Here is a 20,783-nt window from a genome sequence, read left to right on the forward strand (position 1 = left end):
GGGCAAGTATCGTACCACTAGACAAAGGGAATTGTATACGGGATTGATTGAATCCTCGACATCGTGGTTCATCCGATGAGATCATCGTGGAACATGTGGGAGACAACATGGGTATCCAGATCCCGCTGTTGGTTATTGGCCGGAGAGTTATCTCGGCCATGTCTGCATGACTCCCGAACCCGTAGGGTCTACACACTTAAGGTTCGATGACGCTAGGGTTATAGGGAATAAATATACGTGGTTACCGAATGTTGTTCGGAGTCCTGGATGAGATCCCGGACGTCACGAGGAGTTCCGGAATGGTCCGGAGGTAAAGATTAATATATAGGAAGTATGGTTTTGGCCATCGGAAGTGTTCCGGGCATCACCGGTAGTGTACCGGGACCATCGGAGGGGTCCGGGAGTCCACCAGTTGGGGCCACCAGCCCCGGAGGCCTACATGGGCCAATAGTGGGAAGGGACCAGCCCCTAAGTGGGCTGGGGCGCCTCCCCACCAAGGCCCATGCGCCTAAGGGGAAGAAGGGGCAAACCCTAAGGGCAGATGGGCCTTAAGGCCCATGCCTGGTGCGCCTCCCTCTCCCTCTCCACTTGGCCGCCACCCTAGATGGGATTGGGGCTGGCCGCCGCCCCTAGGGTGGAACCCTAGGTGGGGTGCACCCCTCCCTCTCCCCTATATATACTTGAGGACTTGGGGCTGCCAACAGATGAGTTCCTCTTCTTCTTGGCGCAGCCCTACCCCTCTCTCTCCTCGTCTCTTGCGGTGCTTGGCGAAGCCCTGCTGGAGTACCACGCTCCTCCACCACCACCACGCCGTCGTGCTGCTGCTGGATGGAGTCCTCCCCAACCTCTCCTTCTCCCCTTGCTGGATCAAGGCGTAGGAGACGTCACTGGGTTGTACGTGTGTTGAACACGGAGGTGCCGTCCGTTCGGCACTAGGATCATCGGTGATTTGGATCACGACGAGTACGACTCCATCAACCCCGTTCACTTGAACGCTTTCGCGTAGCGATCTACAAGGGTATGTAGATGCACTCTCCTTCCTTCGTTGGTAGACTTCTCCATAGATTGATCTTGGTGATGCGTAGAAAATTTTGAATTTCTGCTACATTCCCCAACACGAACCTCCCCGGCAACGGTGCCAGAAATTCTTCTTGCTACCTCTTGAGCACTTGCGTTGGTTTTCCCTTGAAGAGGAAAGGTGATGCAGCAAAGTAGTGTAAGTATTTCCCTTAGTTTTTGAGAACCAATGTATCAATCCAGTAGGAGGCCGCGCACAAGTCCCTCGCACCTACACAAACAAATAAATCCTCACAACCAACGCAATAAGGGGTTGTCAATCCCTACACGGTCACTTACGAGAGTGAGATCTGATAGATATGATAAAATAATTTTTTTGGTGTTTTTATGATAAAGATGCAAAGTAAAATAAATGGCAAAGGAAATAACTAAGTATTGGAAGATTAATATGATGGAAGATAGACCCGGAGGCCATAGGTTTCACTAGTGGCTTCTCTCAAGAGCATAAGTATTTACGGTGGGTGAACAAATTATTGTTGAGCAATTGACAGAATTGAGCATAGTTATGAGAATATCTAGGTATGATCATGTACATAGGCATCACGTCCGAGACAAGTAGACCGACTCCTGCCTGCATCTACTACTATTACTCCACACATCGACCGCTATCCAGCATGCATCTAGAGTATTAAGTTCATAAGAACAGAGTAACGATTTAAGCAAGATGACATGATGTAGAGGGATAAACTCATTCAATATGATGTAAACCCCATCTTGTTATCCTCGATGGCAACAATATAATACGTGCCTTGTTGTCCCTACTGTCACTGGGAAAGGACACCGCAAGATTGAACCCAAAGCTAAGCACTTCTCCCATTGCAAGAAAGATCAATCTAGTAGGCCAAACCAAACTGATAATTCAAAGAGACTTGCAAAGATAACCAATCATACATAAAAGAATTCAGAGAAGATTCAAATATTGTTCATAGATAAACTTGATCATAAACCCACAATTCATCGGTCTCAACAAACACACCGCAAAAGTAGATTACATCGAATAGATCTCCACAAGAGATGGAGTGAACTTTGTATTGAGATCCAAAAAGAGAGAAGAAGCCATCTAGCTAATAACTATGGACCCGTAGGTCTGAAGTAAACTACTCACACTTCATCGGAGAGGCTATGGTGTTGATGTAGAAGCCCTCCGTGATCGATGCCCCCTCCGGCGGAGCTCCGGAAAAGGCCCCAAGATGGGATCTCGTGAATACAGAAAGTTACAGCGGTGGAATTAGGGTTTTGGCTCCGTATCTGGTAGTTTGGAGGTACGTAGGTATATATAGGAGGAAGGAGTATGTCGGTGGAGTAACAGGGGGCCCACGAGGGTGGAGGGCGCGCCAGGGGGGTAGGCGCGCCCTCCTACCTCGTGCCCTCCTCGTTGATTGCTTGACGTAGGGTCCAAGTCCTCTGAATCATGTTCGTTCCAAAAATCACGTTCCCGAAGGTTTCATTCCGTTTGATATTCTTTTTCTGCGAAACCCTAAAATAGGCAAAAAAACAGCAATTCTGGGTTGGGTATCCGGTTAATAGGTTAGTCCCAAAAATAATATATAAGTATATAATAAAGTCCAATAATGTTCAAAACCGAATATAATATAGAATGAAACAATCAAAAATTATAGATACGTTGAAGACGTATTACTCTTCCAGCTCATCCTGCCCCGGCTCGACGCGAGGCGGGGGCGGGAGCTGGTTCTCTTTGCCGGAGAAGTCGGCGACGGGGTCGGGGCTGCTGTTCGCCGGGGGCGGAGGAGGGGGGAGGGGTGGGGAGGGCGCGCGACTCAGAGGCAGAGGCGGGGTGACGCGGATCGCAGCCTCACGCCCGTGGCAGCCCGAGCTGCGATGCCGGCTGGTGGGGGTACGGCTGCGCTGTCGCTTCTGTTGGGGGCGGTCCTTGGCCGCCGTCGGTGCCTTGCTTGAGTGGCTCCGCCCGAGGAGCGTATCCGCCCAGGAGCGCCTGGCCCCGCGGTTTCCGTCTTGGTCATCATGGTCCCTGCGGCCGCCACCGCGTTGCAATCCGTGGCAGCCGGAGGAGGCCACCGCAAGGGGCTGGCGGCGACCCTGCCCGTCCTCAACATGCCTGGTCCACGTCCCCGGGTAGACCGCCGGGAAGGGGGCTCCTCCCCCGATCCCGACGAGGGGAGACCGCTCTGGCGCGAGCTAGAAGACTGCGGCGTGCGGGGCGTCCAGTCCTCGATCCGGTCCACGTGCACCAGCAGCTCCCGGCATCGGACGCCGGGCGGCGGGGCGACTTGGCGGCTCGGAGGTGAGAACCCCAGCATGGCCTCGACCCTGCCCGCGTCGTGAGCCGCGCTCATTTCATATATGAGGTATTTATCTAATTTTGCAGGAGATTTATCTTCAACTTTTCCTGCTGATAGATTTTTATTTAATACAGTGATACCATGGGACTTTTGCGTGTATCCTGCATTTTCTGACATCACGTTTCTCATGCAGAAAAATGTGCTTTCAGCCAAGTATGTTATGAAAATCGACAATGACGCTTTTGTTCGTGTAGATGAGATGCTTTCGTCCCTACATGAAGTAAATATCAGCCATGTACTGCCGTATGCTCGTGTCAATTTTGATTCTCAGCCTCATCAAGATCCGTATCTCTATTCCTAATGGACAAATTGGTTGAATAGTCTCATCACTTTCGTTTGATTTTTTTTCGTCTGGTTTTTTTCGCCTGATTTTTTTGTCCCAACTCCCACCGCCATATCCTCATGTTGATTTTTTTACTATCCCAATAAAAACTTTTCTAACTTTTTCAAACTTTCCTAACTAAATATGTTACAAATAGGCAGGATCTGATAGCACTTACCGAACAATAAAATCCAGGCGCATAGCAATCAATTCTAAATCTTAACTTTCCTAATTTATCGATCCTCGCCTTTTCTAACAACAAACTTTCCTAATGGCACAGTTCCTACCTCGTTCGTTCGTTAGTCCCTACTCCCCTTCGCATCGATCGCAACTCCCTCCCCTCACCCCCACCCATTTTTATTCCCGTGGAGCAGGTGAAAAAAACCCAGAAAAAACCGTGTGATGAAACATAATCCTTCCCACGCTCACACCCTACCCTATTACCCTCTCACCTACGACGCCGCCCCCGTTCCCCACGGACGCCATGGCGGCCGCAGCCTTCCGATCCTCCTCTGAACGCATCGCCGCCTACGACACCGCCTAACCACGGTCTCCACTGGTGCTGCGATGGTCGCAGCCTCCACTCAGATCCATCTGCCGTTGACACCATATCCTCCCTCACGACGGGATCCGGCCTCCACTACTGTGCATGGGTGCGACGGGATATCGGGATCCACCACTCCTCGGCCGCCGCTCGACCTCCACGACCGCGCCTCGCCAATGCTTGGTTCCCCGCATCCCGCCCTTCATCGATATGGACTCGTGCTATTCGACCCCATGGTGCCGTGCTGGACGCGTGCTCCGCGGTCCTCCCCTCCCTCCATGGTCTCGTATAGTCAAAGGACGATGGCGAGCCCTGGCACGGACGCGTGGGCTGCTGTTTTGGCTGGTAAGTTTTTCATTGATTTCTTCTCCGTTGGAAATCGTTCAGCCAAGATTGTATTTCCGAGGTTTTTCATGACTCAACTTTTCAATTTCACTGAATGAATTACAGGAGCACGCCCATCAGACGTCCTACAGTGCAGGCTGCAGGCATGAACTATTATGTATGTATAAATGATGAATGGGTGCTGCCTTGAACCATCAGCAGATTAGCGTTGCTTGCGTTGATCAAACGTTTGCCCTGGACATCTTGCTTAACGTCGACGGCGGCAAGACTAGCAGGCTTGAGATAATCACGCTCCCGCTCGCTCGGCCTCCTACCCCGCACGGGACGAGATCGGTACACTGATGGTAACAGCGTCGACGAGGTCACCTCTCCTTCGCAGCTTCTCCTCTGACCTTGTCGCTCCTCTATCTCAGTAGACCACTTGCAGGTTGCCGAGGCCTTCCGCGCATTTGACGGAGGCAACGGAGGATGCATCTCAACTGCCCAGCTTGTGCGCTCCATGGTGCCATTACAAGTGGCTGGAGGAATGGTGTATGCTCACAAGGCGCGTGATCCTTATATAAAATTCTGGCTATATGTGCATTGCCTTATTGGTTCTAATTTAGTTGTGCTGGTATATTTGGGTTCCTATAGGCCAAGTTGTTTCACCGGACAAGAATCCCACGAACCTTAATGTGGTGGAAAAGTTTCAGGTGCATCATTCTCTTCTGCTCTATTGCGTTGTGTGCTCCATGCCTGTACCTTATGATTCAAGAGTGCCCAGTGACAAAATTTGTAATATTTGTAGAGTCGATGCTCTAGGCAAGGGATAGTCCGCGTGATGGTTTCCAGTTATGTGAACAAGCTTTTTGAAAATGATCAAGTAAAGAAAGAAATCTTTCATGGTCGTACCTATTTCATTCGTGGGATTTAGAGGGCTACTAGCTCGTTATGATTAGACACTTAATTTGTTTGTTGTTGAACTAAGTTTGGTATGGTGTAAGAAGCCCCAAGTTATCTTGTAAAAAGGATTCTTATGATAAGCGTTGAAAGCAACTTCTGAACTTCTATATGGATATTTAAGTGCCAATACCATATTTTGTTATGACACAGGAAACCCAAGTTTTGATGCCAGAGATTTACCTTCGATGTTGCATGTGCATTACTCACTTTATCCAATCGTCCTACCGTTGTGCTTTTATTTGAAGTTCACTGAATTTCTTGTAATGACATTACAGGGATGATACGATCGACCCAACTGTTAGCTTTGGAATGCATTTTGGGGTTGACTCATGAAGACGACGGCTAGCTTGCACCGACATTTGTAGCTTCTGTATAAATGATTCAGATTGTCTACAAGCAAGGAAAATGATTATAGGGAATAAAAAGGTATGCGCTGCTCCATAATACCCAGTTATTGTCAGCAAACTTGCTTCTGCGCCATGCAAGAACGACAGGTGGATGAACATGCAGTTCAACGATGGCAATTCAGGCACTGACGCAGGAGACCTAGCGATTTGACACCACAGACTCAAACCTATGACAGCGGCGGCATTGAGGAAGGTGTGGAGCTCCTGGCCTCCTGAGTACGCCGCCGGGCTCATCTCCGTAGCCCGACATGGTTGCAGTATAGAAGAAACCCTTACTCCCACATGTGTCCCTTTTTTCCTCCGCGTTGCTTTTATGGATCAAAACCCTAGCAAACTCCTCTCCAAGCACGCGATTGATTCCGTTCGTATACATCTGACGGTTTAATGATGATGCAACAAATTTCATTTTATAGTTTTGCTGGAGGTGATTGTCATTGAAAAGCATAATTTTTTTAATGGATGTTACTTGCCAACTCGGATGGCTCTTTATATATTTAAAATTGTTTATAAACCATGGATGAGACTCGGCATTGGCGGTGTGGAAATTGACATGAGATGCATTGTTCTGTTGCTTGTTCTTTGGCCAATCAATAACATAATTCTCTATTTTTATGTGTCTCTGTGTTGAACTCGTATGGGTTTGTCAATACATAGAGATCTCTACTCTTAATGGAGCAGTTGGTATTCTCCGCCGGTCAATTTTCGTCTCACCAAAGACAGGTTTTTTTTCGTCCTCTATCCCACCTCCCGCATCACAGCGATTAACCCACTGGACCCGCGCACCCACAAGTGCAAACCTCCAGTTGATCCTGAAAAAAACGGTGTGAAAAAATCTACGAAAATTAATCTACGAAAATTAACCAGTCCCTCGCACGCACGAGCGATTGCTCTTGCCCTCGAAGCACTCGCACGCGAGTCGTTCACCGCCGCCCCGTCTCCGATCTCCCTGCCACCTCCCCGTCTCCGATCTCCTTGCCGCCGCCCCGTCTTTGATCTCCCTGCCGCCGCCCCGTCTCCGATCTCCCTGCCGCCGACCCTTGCTGCCGGCCCGTCTCTGATCTCCCTTCGCCGCCGCCCTCGCACATCAGGCCACCGCCGATCCATGCGCTACCTCGACGGGAGCCGTCGATCTTCTTCAGGAGACGCCGCCGATCCCATTGATGAGCCACCGCCGACCATGTCCAGGATCCGACACCGCTGGCCAGGCTCCAGACTGATGGACACGCCTGCTCGCCGCTCCTCGGGGCCAGGCCCTCCCGCCGCGCCGGATCACGCATCGGCTTGGGGACCCCTCGGGGATGCCGCCGGTGCAGGAGGCGTCCGCGACAATACGGGCTGGGGACCAAGCGGCTGGGCATGCCGCGTCCAGGGTTTGGTCGGGCTGGCGTGAGCCGCCGTCGATAAAATCTTGGCTGATTGGCTGCACGTCTCTTCGGATTTGGTACTATCCCCATCTCTCTCTGAGACACACACACCACTCTCTCTCTCTCTCTCTTTGTGTCTGCTTGTGCTTGCTGACGAAGGTGCATGTGTGTGTGTGCGCGCACGCGTGTGATGTGCCGCTGACCGCTTTTATGTGTGCTTGTGGCGATGCTGCCTGTGAGTGTGATTTTTGCCGCTATCCTGCATGATTCTTGGTGAATCGAGGATGAGAGGAAGCCACCCAGAAAATGGCCAGAAGGAAGCACCATATGTGCAGGTGTGCTCATGTGTGTTAGAAGGTGAGTTTGTGCTTCTAATTTCCTAAACATTCCACAAACAGAAAACAGCTATGGTTGGTGATAATAATTATTGGTGAACATTGTTATTGGTAAACCTGCATGCTGTCCATCTGCCTCTTCTTTCTGTTGCAACTATTGATGGCCATTATTATTGCAATTTTATCCTAATTTATGTTCAGCTATTACCAGGTTCTTTGATTGAATCCTAATTCAAACTTCTAATATACACAATACTTTTTGTGCAGTTATAAGATGATGCATACTCTGACAGTGCTTTGGCCACATAAAAGGTAAATCCATCATTGTGGAGATGTCAAAGTCATCACAAAAACAAGCATCTGAACTTTCTTTTTGGGATGAAACAAATACGCAGACTAACAGTATCATGTTCTTTTTGACATCAACCAATAACATGGGTTGGTTCAGGACTTCAGGTATATATCACCAGCATAAAAATCTATTAAGATAGCAATTGTTACTTTTTTTAGCTACTCTCAAATGCTTCTCTATTTTAAATACCTATTAAATGTTGTCACAATCACCCTATTTCCACCGCACTGAGGGCTGTGGCAGGAAGGAGCCAACCGTTGGCATTGCCCATGGCCAAGCAGACCGAGGACCCAGCGCCCTCAAGTACGGTGATGTTCTTTCTGTTGCGACTTATGGTGATGACTGAGGAGTTTTGAGATCAATCTCGATCTGCATATGACCGTGACCGGGAGGCAAACCCGGTTGCGCTTAGAGACAATTGATTAATGGAGATCCTCCAGCCACCGAGCTCCTAAAGGATACCTAGGCGAGAAATCCACGCTTGTCCATACCGCTTGCCTTTTAGGCGAGCATCCTCGTGAACTTCGACCCCATCATGCTGTAAATATAAATAGTTTACAAAATAACTAAATTTTTAGATTGGATATTATTCGAAATCTATGCATATTTTTTCTTACTGCGGTATATATCTAACACTAGAAAATGAGTTGTTGAAATAATCTTTACTAATAATCATTGGTCTATAGGACAAGGACTCGGCGGATGATTCCTCCTTGACTTTCTACCAGCTGCGCCCCTGACTGTGTCCACAGCATCCCGACACCATGTTCAAGACCAAGTTCTAACCCACATATCCAATCTCTCTCCATGGATCTTGCCTCATTGACCAAGAGCAACAATTCAACTCAATTTCAGATTTACAAAAGAGATGGACCTAGAGCAAACAACCTATGAGGCTTGGTTCGTGTACATCGACAACGTTGTATGGTGGTGAAGCTTCTTCACATCCCCTGACCAGACGCTGCATGCTCTGCTCGCTGAAGGTGCCCGCTGTTTGTGTTTGGATGTTGTTGCTAGCGTATGTCAAGGTATGTAGCAGTAGCTTTTGTTATCCTTTCCACACCAGCGAATGTCAGAATTTATCATGTGGGCAATTTTTTTTGACTGTAGTATGAGTACAAGGTTCAGGGAAGTTCAGTCATTTAGTATCTCACTGATTGTCTAGGCTTTAAATTTAGGAGATGATTTGGAAGCTCAACATAGAAAATTATTTAGTCTAATGCAGATTGCATATTAAACGCCTTTTCAAAGCAAGTATGGAAGAAAATGTGGTGAGCTCTCCATGAGAAAATTTAATATAACAGTTTCTTTGACTTGAAGGAATATTTGCAGATTTTAGTCTATAGAAAGTTTGAGGGTATCATCTTTGCGAAATTGATGCTCTTAACGTCTATTAGTAATGGACACTCCTATCATTCTATATATCATTTTATGCACTTAACTGAGAAGGCTTTCTAATAGTTGAGGAGGCACTCATTATTCCGAGCTTGGCTCTTCCTGATTAGCTTATCACCACGCTCACAACTGCGGAATCATAGGCGCGAAATGCTTTAGTGTGTCCGCCAAAGCCCGTGTCATCGAGCAGAAACTAGCCTCGCTCAACCAAATTGCACCTGTCATCGATGCACGGCGAGGGCACTCGGAATCTGGTGTTTGCTCCGTTGCGAAGCATGCGATGTTGAGAGAAAAGAGGGAGACTGCACTGGAGGAAAGCGAAGCATGGTAGCAGGTCTGAAGATGAGAGCATGATGTTCTCTTTAGCAAATGATCCATGTGTCTATTTTTTCGTCCCGTTGCAACACACGGGGACCTTTGATTTGATTTAGTTTTATCTTCTACTGTAGATAGGGAACTATGGACACTAAATATCCATTTCTTAGGTGTCAACCTGGTACATTAGGCTGTATAGTACATGGCAGAGTTCTTCCAGCTACTAATTCAGGTAATCTGATTCATGTCACTTTGCTTTAAGCATAGTTAACTAACAGGAAGGACATCACATATGCACTTTCCCTACAACCTATGTCGAGGGTACCTACTGTCACGAGGATCCTCAAGTTAACACACTTGATTCTTACTGCTGCTTATGCATCCCTGAACTTCAGTTAAATTTATGATTATCTGGATATTTCCTATAATTTATCAAGTGTAGGGTTCTTAAAATAAGGACAGACATTTGTTTCACCTTTTGTAGTTCATCATAATAGCATATGATTTTAAAAAATGGAAAATTGCCAAGTACAGTTCTGAAGCGGAGAGTTATTTATGTATTTTTTTTATTCATGAATGACATGATCAAGGAGTCAGGTGTGAAAATGCTTTATAAATCAGGTGAGGCAACATGCTAAAAATTTGTGGCGATTAGTGAAGGAAAAAACTATGTACTCTTGTTTCAAGTGGACTTCATCGCTTTATTGTTAGATTCAGCTTCACCTCCCATTGTTATATTAATTTTTTTGGTCTCATGGAGCTTCAATTGATAGGTACGTATAGGGAATTCAAAAGGCAAGGCAACTGAACATACAACAGCCCGGTAGGGCTTAATGCTCGTGCTCGTGAATGTTCAGTGTCTATCCCAGCATACGAGCACCAGACAACAGTAGCTATCTTGACTTACAAAAAAAGGTTGCAGGTAAACGCCCGGAGGCGAGCTGATTATCGGAAGAAAATAGAGGGTACGGTCAAGCTCCAAGATGAAAATCATCATTCCCTTACGATGTCTGGTAAGGTGGTTTAATGTTTAAGTGCTAGGATGAACAATGAATACATATAAAGTAATTGTTACATAAATTAAATTGATTTCACAGACTTCATTATTGTTTAACAATTATGTAGAGAATATGTTTGAACATTATTGTTGAACCAGCCAACCCAACTACATCCCGCTAGACATCCTTCTCACATGATGATTCATACTTTTCCTGCTTCAACTACTCTCCAGGTAGGGTTTAATGCGTATAATTAGTACTACCTCTGTAAACTAATATAAGAGGTTTTCTAAGACATTTTAGATCACTAAACGTCTTAAAGTTGTTTACAGAGGGAGTATATTTTAATTTGTGCCATACCATCAGCACTACCTCGTGTACTTAGGCAATTATATAACCATTGAAGCGAAGGAGCAGAAGTTGTTTCACATGCCAATGTTCACTTGATTGTAAAGTGTCCACATATTTTAACTGCTCAGTTGATGTCGTATGCACAAAATTCTAATCATTTTCTTGTGGCCAGATCAAATCTAAATCTACATGCAGAAGACATCTTGACCACATAATGTATAATCACTAAATTAAGTGGTTCAGCTTGAAGATATATGTTCATATGGTGTGTGTAGGACCCAACTCCAGCAACTTTGTAGCTCAGAGACATAATCAAATTAAGGTGAGGAGATGGCGAAAAAAATGAAAGAAAGGACAGTCTGCTGACCCTATAGCCTTGTGGCGGTGGAATCAGGCAATTAAAGCGTCTCTCATAAGTAGGGCAATGATGCTCATGATGCTCCATCAGTTTTAAATCCATCTTCAACCTTGTCTGATAATCAAATTCCTATCCAAGCAGGGGATTAGCTCAGAATGCCCATCGTCGCATACCTTCACAAGGAAGGAAAAGAAAAACATTTAGAAAGATAATCATACATATTGACTGTTAACAATCAACTGATTGCTGGTTCTGAACTCACAGGTAAGCCCTTGATCTTAACATCGTTTGTATTTATGTCTCTCAAATTATGTTTCAAAATTAGGTTGCTCAAGTTAAGTTACCAAAAATATCACCCACTATATACATAAACTGATGGACCTCTGATTTTCCTAAAGAAGAGAAGAAGGCATGTGATTAAAGCATATCATTCAGAAACAAATATAGATGTCTCCCTTTACAGAGAAGACCTTGGCAAAACAAACAAAATGATAAACAGGTCCCTGTGGCAGTTTCCTCTTTCCCATCATGTTGCTACCCCTCCCGGGTCGCACGTGCGGGCGACCCCGGGGGGATGAAACCCTAGCTAGCAAACCTTACCCCAGATCCACCCGGCCGCTGCCGTTGACATCGCTAGCCTTGGCTGTGGTGGCGGCCTCCTGGCCGCCAAAGGCGGCGGGGAGGAGAGCGCGCCCGATGGCGATGGCTTCGCGCAGAGGATGCTTCATCGGGTGGCGTGCGGAGACAGTGCTGAGTGGCGGCGGGCGGCGAGAGGAGGGTCGTGGTGGAGCAGCGTGCTGGCTGGCGGAGGATCTGGAGCTCGGAGGGGGGAGCAGCGGCGGCGGTGTGAACAACGTGGACGGTGGTCCCATTCCGATGGGCGAGGAGGATGGTGTGCGACACAGACGAAAGTCTTTGCCCGTCTTCGGTCGGAGCCGGTGATGACGGCGTCCGTGGGTGTTGTTCCCCTCCTTGGAGGCGTCGCTGAGGTGTGTCGACACCGTACTCGCTTCATTCCGGTTTGGTCGGGTCGATGTCTCCAGGTGAAAGCCTAGGTTTGGAGTTGGACCGGCGTGATAGCGGCGTCCTTGACGTCGTCCCTCTGTTGAGAGTATCGTGTTTGGAGACACGGCTTGGTGGTCCTAAGTTGCTTTCCTCCGACGCTCGCTACTATCCAAGATTGTTCTGCAGGGGCGCTATGCACACCATGGCTAGCGTGTCCAAGACGATGCCTTTCTCGGGACGGACCAAATTCCGCCATCCACCTCCTTTAGGATGGTGCGTCAACGAGGAAAGTCAAGATGAAGATGTTCTTCTTGGAGGCGGCAGCATTGGTTGAGACGCGGCCTTGCTGCTCAGTTTAGGATAGGCTTTTGTTGTTGTTGTTGTTGTTGTTGTGTGTGTGTGGTGCTGTCTTCGGACTAGCCGGTGTTGAGTGTTGTGACAGAGTTGTGCGCAACGGATTGTCATTTTCTTGTACTCAAACCCCTGCCTTCTATAAAGCTAAGGTGCGCATTTTGCGTACTCTCAAAAAAAAACCTGTCGCTTATGTTTTCATATTGGCTAAAGTAGGAAGCAGCTCATGAAATAATTATTTTTGGTACCATTGCAAAATTTGTTAGTTTGTATTTCTGAAATGCAGTGAAAATACTGGCGGCCTTGGTAAAATTGCTATTAGAGGAAATCATTTCTACTACATTTATCAGTAATACTGCCCCGTGTACTACTATACAAGCTCGAGTCCCTGAATAAGTTGTCCTATATCAATCTACTTCCAAGATATGTGGTTTATTTTATTCTTCAGCTAAGTGGAAAACCACGTCAAGTTCTGTTTAATTACTCTATTTCTCAATGCATGCAATTGGTTTCATCTGGACTACATCATAGAACCACCAATAAAGGACACTGAAAAAATATATAGAGAAGCCTACGGTTCCTATCCTTGAGTAGCATGATTAGAGATGAGTAGATCTCCTAAAGGTGTCCTAAGCACCTGCTGTTACTCTTGGAAGCAATGCAAACATGTAAAAGTTATTGCTGTTGACAATACTACTCAAATATCCAACTAATTAGTACACTAACTGCAGCCCAAATACTATCGGATATTTGTGCTGGAGCTTGATAAATGAGAAAACATGGCAATAGTAAGAAAAAATCATTGTGTATCTAGCTTATGGTCTGGAAGTTTGCATTGTATACCCGAGACAAAGTTGCTCACCTATTATTCTAAACTTAGCAATTATAGATGGTTTTTCTTAGGCAAGGCCATGAGCTCCAGCACTCTTTATAAGTAGAAGAAACTTGTTTGGTTATTTATAAATAAAGGGACAAAAACCAGTTTAGATAAACATCGGGGAAAAATACATGCAAGAGGTTGTAGACAGAGTTAGTCTCGGCAGAAAGCAAAATCAAGGGGCATTATCCGTAAGCGCAATTACAATTTTACAAATAGCATCAGTAAAACAAATAAACTCAAATTATGAGGCGAGATAAAGCTGCATAGGTATGAAAAGAAGTAGTCTGCACTGTCAAAATTCAAAGACTAATTACCGTTAGACACATCAGCTATTTCGGTGTCACTAGGTTCAGCAGCAGTGTCATCTTTAATCACATCACTAGATTTAACAATAGCAGGTCCACTCCCTTGAGATTCTCTTTTCACTTGAGTACTTGCAAATGACAGGGGTTTGACAATTCTAGAAAACTTCTCAAAACAAACCTGAATTTGATGAACTCAATCTTGAAAATGACAGGGATTTGACAATTCTAGAAGACTTGTCTTCCTCTTGATATCTTGGAACTAGAAACTCACAAACATCTTTAAAGCCTGTATTTTTTTCTGAATGAACTCTTCCGTTGCAGCCTCCAACTTAAGCCAGACAGCCAAGTCAGTCTCATCTAGCTCCATACCACACCGGTCATCAACTGACAGCATAACAAGATCTTCACTGATTTCAATATCTATGATCGTCACTTTAGAAGTGCCAAAATTACTAAAGAATGAATACTAATGGTTGTGTTGATATGGGTCAAATGTACAGCCTTGGTTGAAAGTTAGATTACCTTTGATTCTACCATAGGCATGCTGTGCAGCGATACGGTGAGCAGAAGGTCGTGTCGCTGGTGTGGTCGCCCTCCGCGCAACGGTATGCACACCTTCGCACCGGAATCGGCCTGGAATGGCCTCGTCATGCAGATCGACCGCGCGGCAGCGCGACTATGCTCCGGTGCTCAGCTGGGTAGAAGACCGGAGCCAACGACGAGGGCGGCGTTTCTCTTCCTCGCCGCGCCGCAAAGCTGTGCCCGATGTCGTCCCGCCCACATCCGGACGGGCCAGCTGGGTATCCGGCACGAACGGAGAGCGGCGAACCCTTCTGCACCGACCGGCCGGATCTGGCTACACAGGATGCTATACCGGCGGGCGCGTGGGCTCGCTCGAGGTGGGGAGAGGAGGGGTCGGTCAACGCCGTGGCGGGAAGAGGAGGGGCCGGACGACGTCGAGGGAAGGGGAGGCGCCATGGAGAGGAGTGGCTAAGAGCCTGAGGGAGAGAGGAGCGGCTGTGAGGGGAGAAAACGAGAGCAGTAGCTGCGGTGGAGATTGTCCCTGCGGTGGACATCCAACGAGAGCAGTAGCTCAGTTGACTTGCCTTGTGTAACATGCGCCTATACATCCAACGTTCATTCCATATCCAAGGGACAACAACGATTCAAGGCCAAAACTGCCGAGACTTAGGCCAACTCCACCTCACGACTACAAACAAAGGTCTGCTTTGTCTGGATTTTGTCCATTTGAGTCACGAAAACAGATCGGTCAATAGCTTGAATGTGGTTTCTGCATCCAACGTGGTCGGAGCATCTCCAAATTTGCGACCAAAAAAATGTTAAAAACCAAAATAAAATGTACAATAGATAAACTTAATAATTTATATGTCCCCAAAGTCCACTTACATTAATAATAACTTAAAATAGAAAAAAAAAGACAACGGATGGCAGATCGTCATCCTCGTTGGTGAGGTCGACGTACTCCGGCGCTTACGCCCACAGAAAGGCTTCCTGGTACTCATCTAGAGCGTCCACCTGCTGGGACGTCTGAGCCGTGTTTGTGTCGTCGCCACCCTCTGGGCCGCCTCCTCCTCGAGCTCGCGGCGCTCGGCCTCCGTGTCAAGCTCTAACTGGCCTCCAGCTGCATTATGCGCTCGTGCTCCGCCCGCTCCACCTCCATTGCCCGGGACTCCCATTCCAGGAGGTGTTGGCGCAGCACCTCCTCTGGCATGCCCAGCCAAACAGGTGGAGCAGCCACATACACGGGCACACTAGACGGAGCCCATATGTACGTTTGGCCCTCCGCCTGAGGAGGGGGTGGAGGCGGTGGCCTCCATGCCTGGCACGGGAGGCGCCGGCGGTGCATTGGCCCCAACATCGGCGACGCTATCGGCCATCGCCTGCGGCATGTGAGGCCAGTATGACTCCTCCAAGCATTCAGACTCCTCGATCTGGCGTCGGCTGGCTTCCTCAAGGGTGGCCACTTGCGCGACTTCCTCCTTTTCCGCCTTCACGACCAGCGGCGGTGCCGGCGTAGACGATGCAACAGGAGAACCCAAGCTTTGTCGCTGCCAGGCCTCGTTTATAATTTATATGTTTCACATTTGTGGAACGGAGATAAAAGTAATGGATTTTGATCTCATGGATACGAATGATGATTCGATAATGTCGACTAAGATAGGCACTGATTGATGACATAGACTCATCTAAGATTCTTTGCACATTACCGTTTCTACCATGGTACAAGTAACAGGGATTTCAATTATTATCCGATTATTACTCTTTATTTTTATACATACGAATTTTAACATGCATCATGTTTTAACTTCAACAAATTATTTTAAATGCCCGTGGCAACGCACGGGCATTCTACTAGTAGCAAGTGGTATGTAACTTCAGAGGTAACGTGTTAAACTATCTTTTTCCTATTGCACAATTATGCAAACATGTTTTTAGCACAGGGGAACTCTTTGTTTGCGTGATTTACCTCCCTTCCAAAACTAGTGAATGCGCACGTGCAACACACGTTAATATTTAGGCAATATATTAATTCCACGTGGATATTAGGTATGCTATTTGTGTGTTAATTCTGTGATTAGTGCAATATTTGTTATAATATTAATTGCACGTTAAACACGTTTAACACTCGCCATTGGAGCAGTCTAGGTCGTTGGATTAACTTAGTTCGATGGTCGAGATCAGTTGGATCTGCCCCTTTGGATCTTTTTATATTGGTATAGATAAGTGTCATGGTTTCAAATTTAAACTAAAACCATGACGGTAGTAAACAATGGATGGAAACTTATTACTACCTCTGTTCTGGACTGACATGTGTATTAGTATCATTTATCATGTAGCAGATGCTTCTGCTGCTACATGTTCTTAATGAACTAATTTGTTACTCCTTTCCTTTATGTAGGAATGGCCTGAAGAGAGTTATCCCTCATGGGAAGATTGACCAGTGTACATTGTATCTGAGGATATAACAAAACAAGGTTACAGGAAACACAAAAAAGGGGAGCTAAGGGTATGCGACCTTCTAAGATTTGTAAAAGGGTGCCCATTTTCCCGTCAGTAATACTGAATTCTCTTCAGTTGCTTTAGTCTAAAACGATATTGAAGACAGCCTAGAAAAACATATCATGTTCTCCAGCTATTTGTTCCTGATGACTGTTGTGGTGTGGAATATAAAATGGGGATTTTGACTTGCAAATGTTCAAGCTGGAGGATGTGGGAATATGGATCAATGAGAAGAAGAAGGAAGGCTTTGATGTCACGTATGAGAACGATAGAAGGATCTTGGTGGAAGGCTGTGAGGACGGGTAAGTGGTTGCCTACTACCAGGAACCAAGGCAGGATGATGTGCCTCTAGGAAAAATTTCAGAAAACAAAGCAAGGAAACCGTTGCAACGAGTAAGAGTTTGCCTTAAGAAAACAAAGCAACGGGTACAGACATAGTTAGACAAGTTTGTCTTAAGAAGACTAAGCAAAACAACAACACTAGATCGAAAGCAAGGCCTCCTGCCTTGGACCTCCAGACTATTCCTGCTCATCAGTCTCCATGTAGTACGCATGATTAAGGTAACCTACATCCATGGTGCTACCAGTTGTTGCAACAACCGGATCGAATGAAAAGAGTAGCAAAGCAACGGCAAGTACTCATCCAAAGTACTCGCAGGACTTACATCAAATCTATACTTGATATGCATTGGTATCAAAGGGGTGGAGTAATATGTGTGGACTAAACTGCAGAAGTACCAGAATAAGGGGAAGAAGCTCATCCCATCGAAGAGTACATCTTTCAGCAGTGGAAGCGAGGAGTGTATATGGTATCATCTTGTACATACATATAGCAATCACCTTCATAGTGATCCTCTCCTCGTCACCCTGTTGGAAAGCGCTCTCTGGGGTTATCAGGGTGTGTTTCAAGTATTCGGTTTTAGTTGTAAGAGTTCAGGATACAACTCCAAGTCGATATGTTACCGTGGGCACAGCTATTCGAATAGTTTAACTTCCTTGTAAGGGTGCATCACATTTTTCGATACGCTCGATTACCTTTGGTCGGGCACACTTTTCTGGGCAATGTGCGGCCTTGGATAATTGACTCGCAGAAGTCTTACCTAGGCTCTCTAGAGAGGTCACCCGTCAGTCTATCCTAAGCGTGAAGGGGTCATGAGCCAATCACTCTAAGCACTCCTGCACGTGGCGCGACTGGTCGGGGACCAAGCCCACCTCTATATACACAGCAGGCATGCCGCTCACCCCAACAATCAGCCCGCAGTCTGTACTGTGACATCAGGCAGAGCTTTCGGGAGGAACTGACGACGCTGAGGGGCCCATACACCATAATCCCACGGGGTGATTAGTGTGTATATGCCAGTGACAGTCTCAGATCAAATACTCAAATCTTGTTGAGCGTGTTATTAAGAAATAACCTTGGACATCGACCAGGGCCCAGGCCCACTTCTCTCCTAGGTGGTCTCTACCTGCCTTGTCGTTCCGCCACGTTGAATCACTCGAGGCTGTCGGGAACCCAGGCCTATCACTACCTAGATGGTACCATCTATTCCTTCAGCCCTTAGTTCGAACATTATTATAAGTATTACATTATTATATAGTATATCTGTGATCATTGGCCAAAGAGACCACGGCTCAATAATGTAGCAATGCAAACGGTGAGACTCTAGCAGACAACTAACATTTATTTACTTCGCAGCGAAGCACGGGTGATTCAAGATAGTTCTAATTTTTTTAAAGACGGTTCTAATTCTTTTTTGTACGGCAACACGGTTCTAATTCTACTTTTGCAACGCACAAGGAGATGTGCTGGTCTCTAACAATGTATGTAGGAGTTTTTTGTTGCATGGATCGGACGGTTGAAGATCGTAATATAAGTCACCTTTGACGGTCGGGAAAATGGCGGTTATTTCTGTGTTTTCAGACGGCTGACGCCTGGCAATCACCCCAAAAATATTTTTGTATGCGAGGAGGATCACCTGCCGCCGGCTGACATCCGCCACATCAGTAAACGACCAGGTTAGGCCAACTCCTCCGCTTGCCACCGAATTAAGCTCGCTGAAAAGTTCCCCTCCCGACGCTTCGCAGGTAGGTAGGTGCATCCATCCCCAACTCCCCGGCCGTGCCGCACACCCCCATCTATATATGCAAATCCAGTCCATTCCTGATCAACCAGGACTTGATTAGTAGAGCAAGAGGCCTGAACAAGCACGCGCTCGCAGATCATCGACATGGGTTGTGAGAGGACGCCGCTGGCCGTTGCTCTGGCACTGGCCCTGCTCCTGGGCCTCGCCCACGGCGACGTGGTGCAGTTCATCTTCGGCGACTCGCTGTCGGACGTGGGCAACAACAACTACCTGACCAAGAGCCTCGCGCGCGCGGCGCTGCCGTGGTACGGCATCGACTTCGGCAGCGGCATGCCCAACGGCAGGTTCTGCAACGGCCGCACCGTCGCGGACATCATCGGCGACAAGATGGGCCTCCCGCGCCCGCCCGCGTTCCTGGACCCGTCCGTGGACGAGACCGTCATCGCCAAGAGCGGCCTCAACTACGCGTCCGGCGGCGGCGGCATCCTCAACGAGACCTCGTCCCTCTTCGTAAGACACCCATCCATCACTTCACCAACTTCTCGTAGCTAGACAGCATGGTAGTATCATGAGACATGAACGCTCCGGTTCGATCATCTCATCTGACTGAGACCCATGGCGCATGCATTTGCAGATCCAGAGGTTCTCGCTGTACAAGCAGATCGAGCTGTTCCAGGGGACGCAGGCGTTCATGCGGGAGAAGATCGGGCGGGCGGCGGCGGACAAGCTGTTCGGCGAGGCCTACTACGTGGTGGCCATGGGCGCCAACGACTTCATCAACAACTACCTGCTCCCCGTCTACTCCGACTCGTGGACCTACAACGGCGACACCTTCGTCAAGTACATGGTCACCACCCTGGAGGCCCAGCTCCGGCTCCTGCACGGGCTGGGCGCGCGCCGGGTCACCTTCTTCGGGCTGGGGCCCATGGGCTGCATCCCGCTGCAGCGGCTCCTGCAGAGGTCCTCCACGGCGTGCCAGGAGTCCACCAACAAGCTCGCCCTCAGCTTCAACAAGCAGGCCGGCGCGGTGATCAGGGAGCTGGCGGCGTCGCTGCCCAACGCCACGTTCCAGTTCGGAGACGTCTACGACTACTTCCAGGACATCATCGACCGCCCCTACATGCACGGCTTCAACAACTCCCACGCGCCCTGCTGCACGCTCGGCAAGGTGCGGCCGACCCTGACGTGCACCCCGCTCTCCACGCTCTGCAAGGACCGCAGCAAGTACGTGTTCTGGGACGAGTACCACCCCACCGACAGGGCCAACGAGCTCATCGCGCTCGAGACGCTCAAGCGGCTCAACATCACCGTCGTTGCCAACACCACCTCCAGCTAGCCTGCCTGCCTGCCACCGACGCCGCCCACCAAAATGCGTACGCTTCGACATGCATGGGCGCTGCTGCTGTGTGTTGTCTTAATTATACTGCGGGTGCTTCGATTGTAACCAAAGTAGGATGATCGAAAATTCTAGGATGATGTCCAAGAAATGGGATGGAGAATAGATGCATGTACGTGTCCTGGATATGAAATTTTTTTGAGTATGAGAGAACAGCATACCAGGATCATGCATCTATCAAATCTCAAGAGGCCACTATTAAGACGTTGATGTTTAAGACGGTGATGTTCTATTTGCATGTGAAATTTCAAGTTCAAAGACGGTACCATTTATGAGCTATGGAATCAGCCATGAATAGTGATGTTTACTGTTGAC

At 47.6% G+C, this 20,783-nt stretch overlaps 2 protein-coding genes and 2 long non-coding RNA genes across 15 annotated transcripts; all 4 read left to right on the forward strand.

Moving 5' to 3' along the window:
- The first annotated feature begins 3,854 nt into the window (after window positions 1-3,854).
- LOC123148536 (uncharacterized) lies at window positions 3,855-4,938 on the forward strand. Its single transcript, XM_044567974.1, has 2 exons — window positions 3,855-4,609; window positions 4,715-4,938. The coding sequence occupies exons 1-2, from the start codon at window positions 4,288-4,290 to the stop codon at window positions 4,756-4,758; spliced, it is 366 nt and encodes a 121-aa protein (XP_044423909.1). The 5' UTR covers window positions 3,855-4,287; the 3' UTR covers window positions 4,759-4,938.
- Window positions 4,939-5,145: 207 nt separating this feature from the next.
- On the forward strand, window positions 5,146-6,430 carry LOC123148539 (uncharacterized). The gene is made up of 3 exons (XR_006473993.1): window positions 5,146-5,301; window positions 5,827-5,977; window positions 6,081-6,430. It is a non-coding gene; the product is annotated as an uncharacterized lncRNA (long non-coding RNA).
- A 362-nt stretch (window positions 6,431-6,792) lies between these two features.
- Window positions 6,793-17,953, forward strand: LOC123148537 (uncharacterized). Of its 12 annotated transcripts, none has more exons than XR_006473989.1 (4): window positions 6,793-7,679; window positions 7,925-11,484; window positions 11,568-11,690; window positions 16,888-17,953. It is a non-coding gene; the product is annotated as an uncharacterized lncRNA (long non-coding RNA). The 12 variants fall into 12 exon arrangements; XR_006473991.1 differs by lacking the exon at window positions 16,888-17,953 and adding an exon at window positions 12,618-13,021; XR_006473982.1 differs by having other exon boundaries at window positions 7,925-11,690.
- A 1,216-nt stretch (window positions 17,954-19,169) lies between these two features.
- LOC123150823 (GDSL esterase/lipase At1g74460) lies at window positions 19,170-20,747 on the forward strand. The gene is made up of 2 exons (XM_044570643.1): window positions 19,170-19,582; window positions 19,707-20,747. The coding sequence occupies exons 1-2, from the start codon at window positions 19,217-19,219 to the stop codon at window positions 20,406-20,408; spliced, it is 1,068 nt and encodes a 355-aa protein (XP_044426578.1). The 5' UTR covers window positions 19,170-19,216; the 3' UTR covers window positions 20,409-20,747.
- Window positions 20,748-20,783: the final 36 nt, after the last annotated feature.

Source organism: Triticum aestivum, chromosome 7A (genome assembly GCF_018294505.1).
Source record: "Triticum aestivum cultivar Chinese Spring chromosome 7A, IWGSC CS RefSeq v2.1, whole genome shotgun sequence".
NCBI lineage: Eukaryota > Viridiplantae > Streptophyta > Magnoliopsida > Poales > Poaceae > Triticum > Triticum aestivum.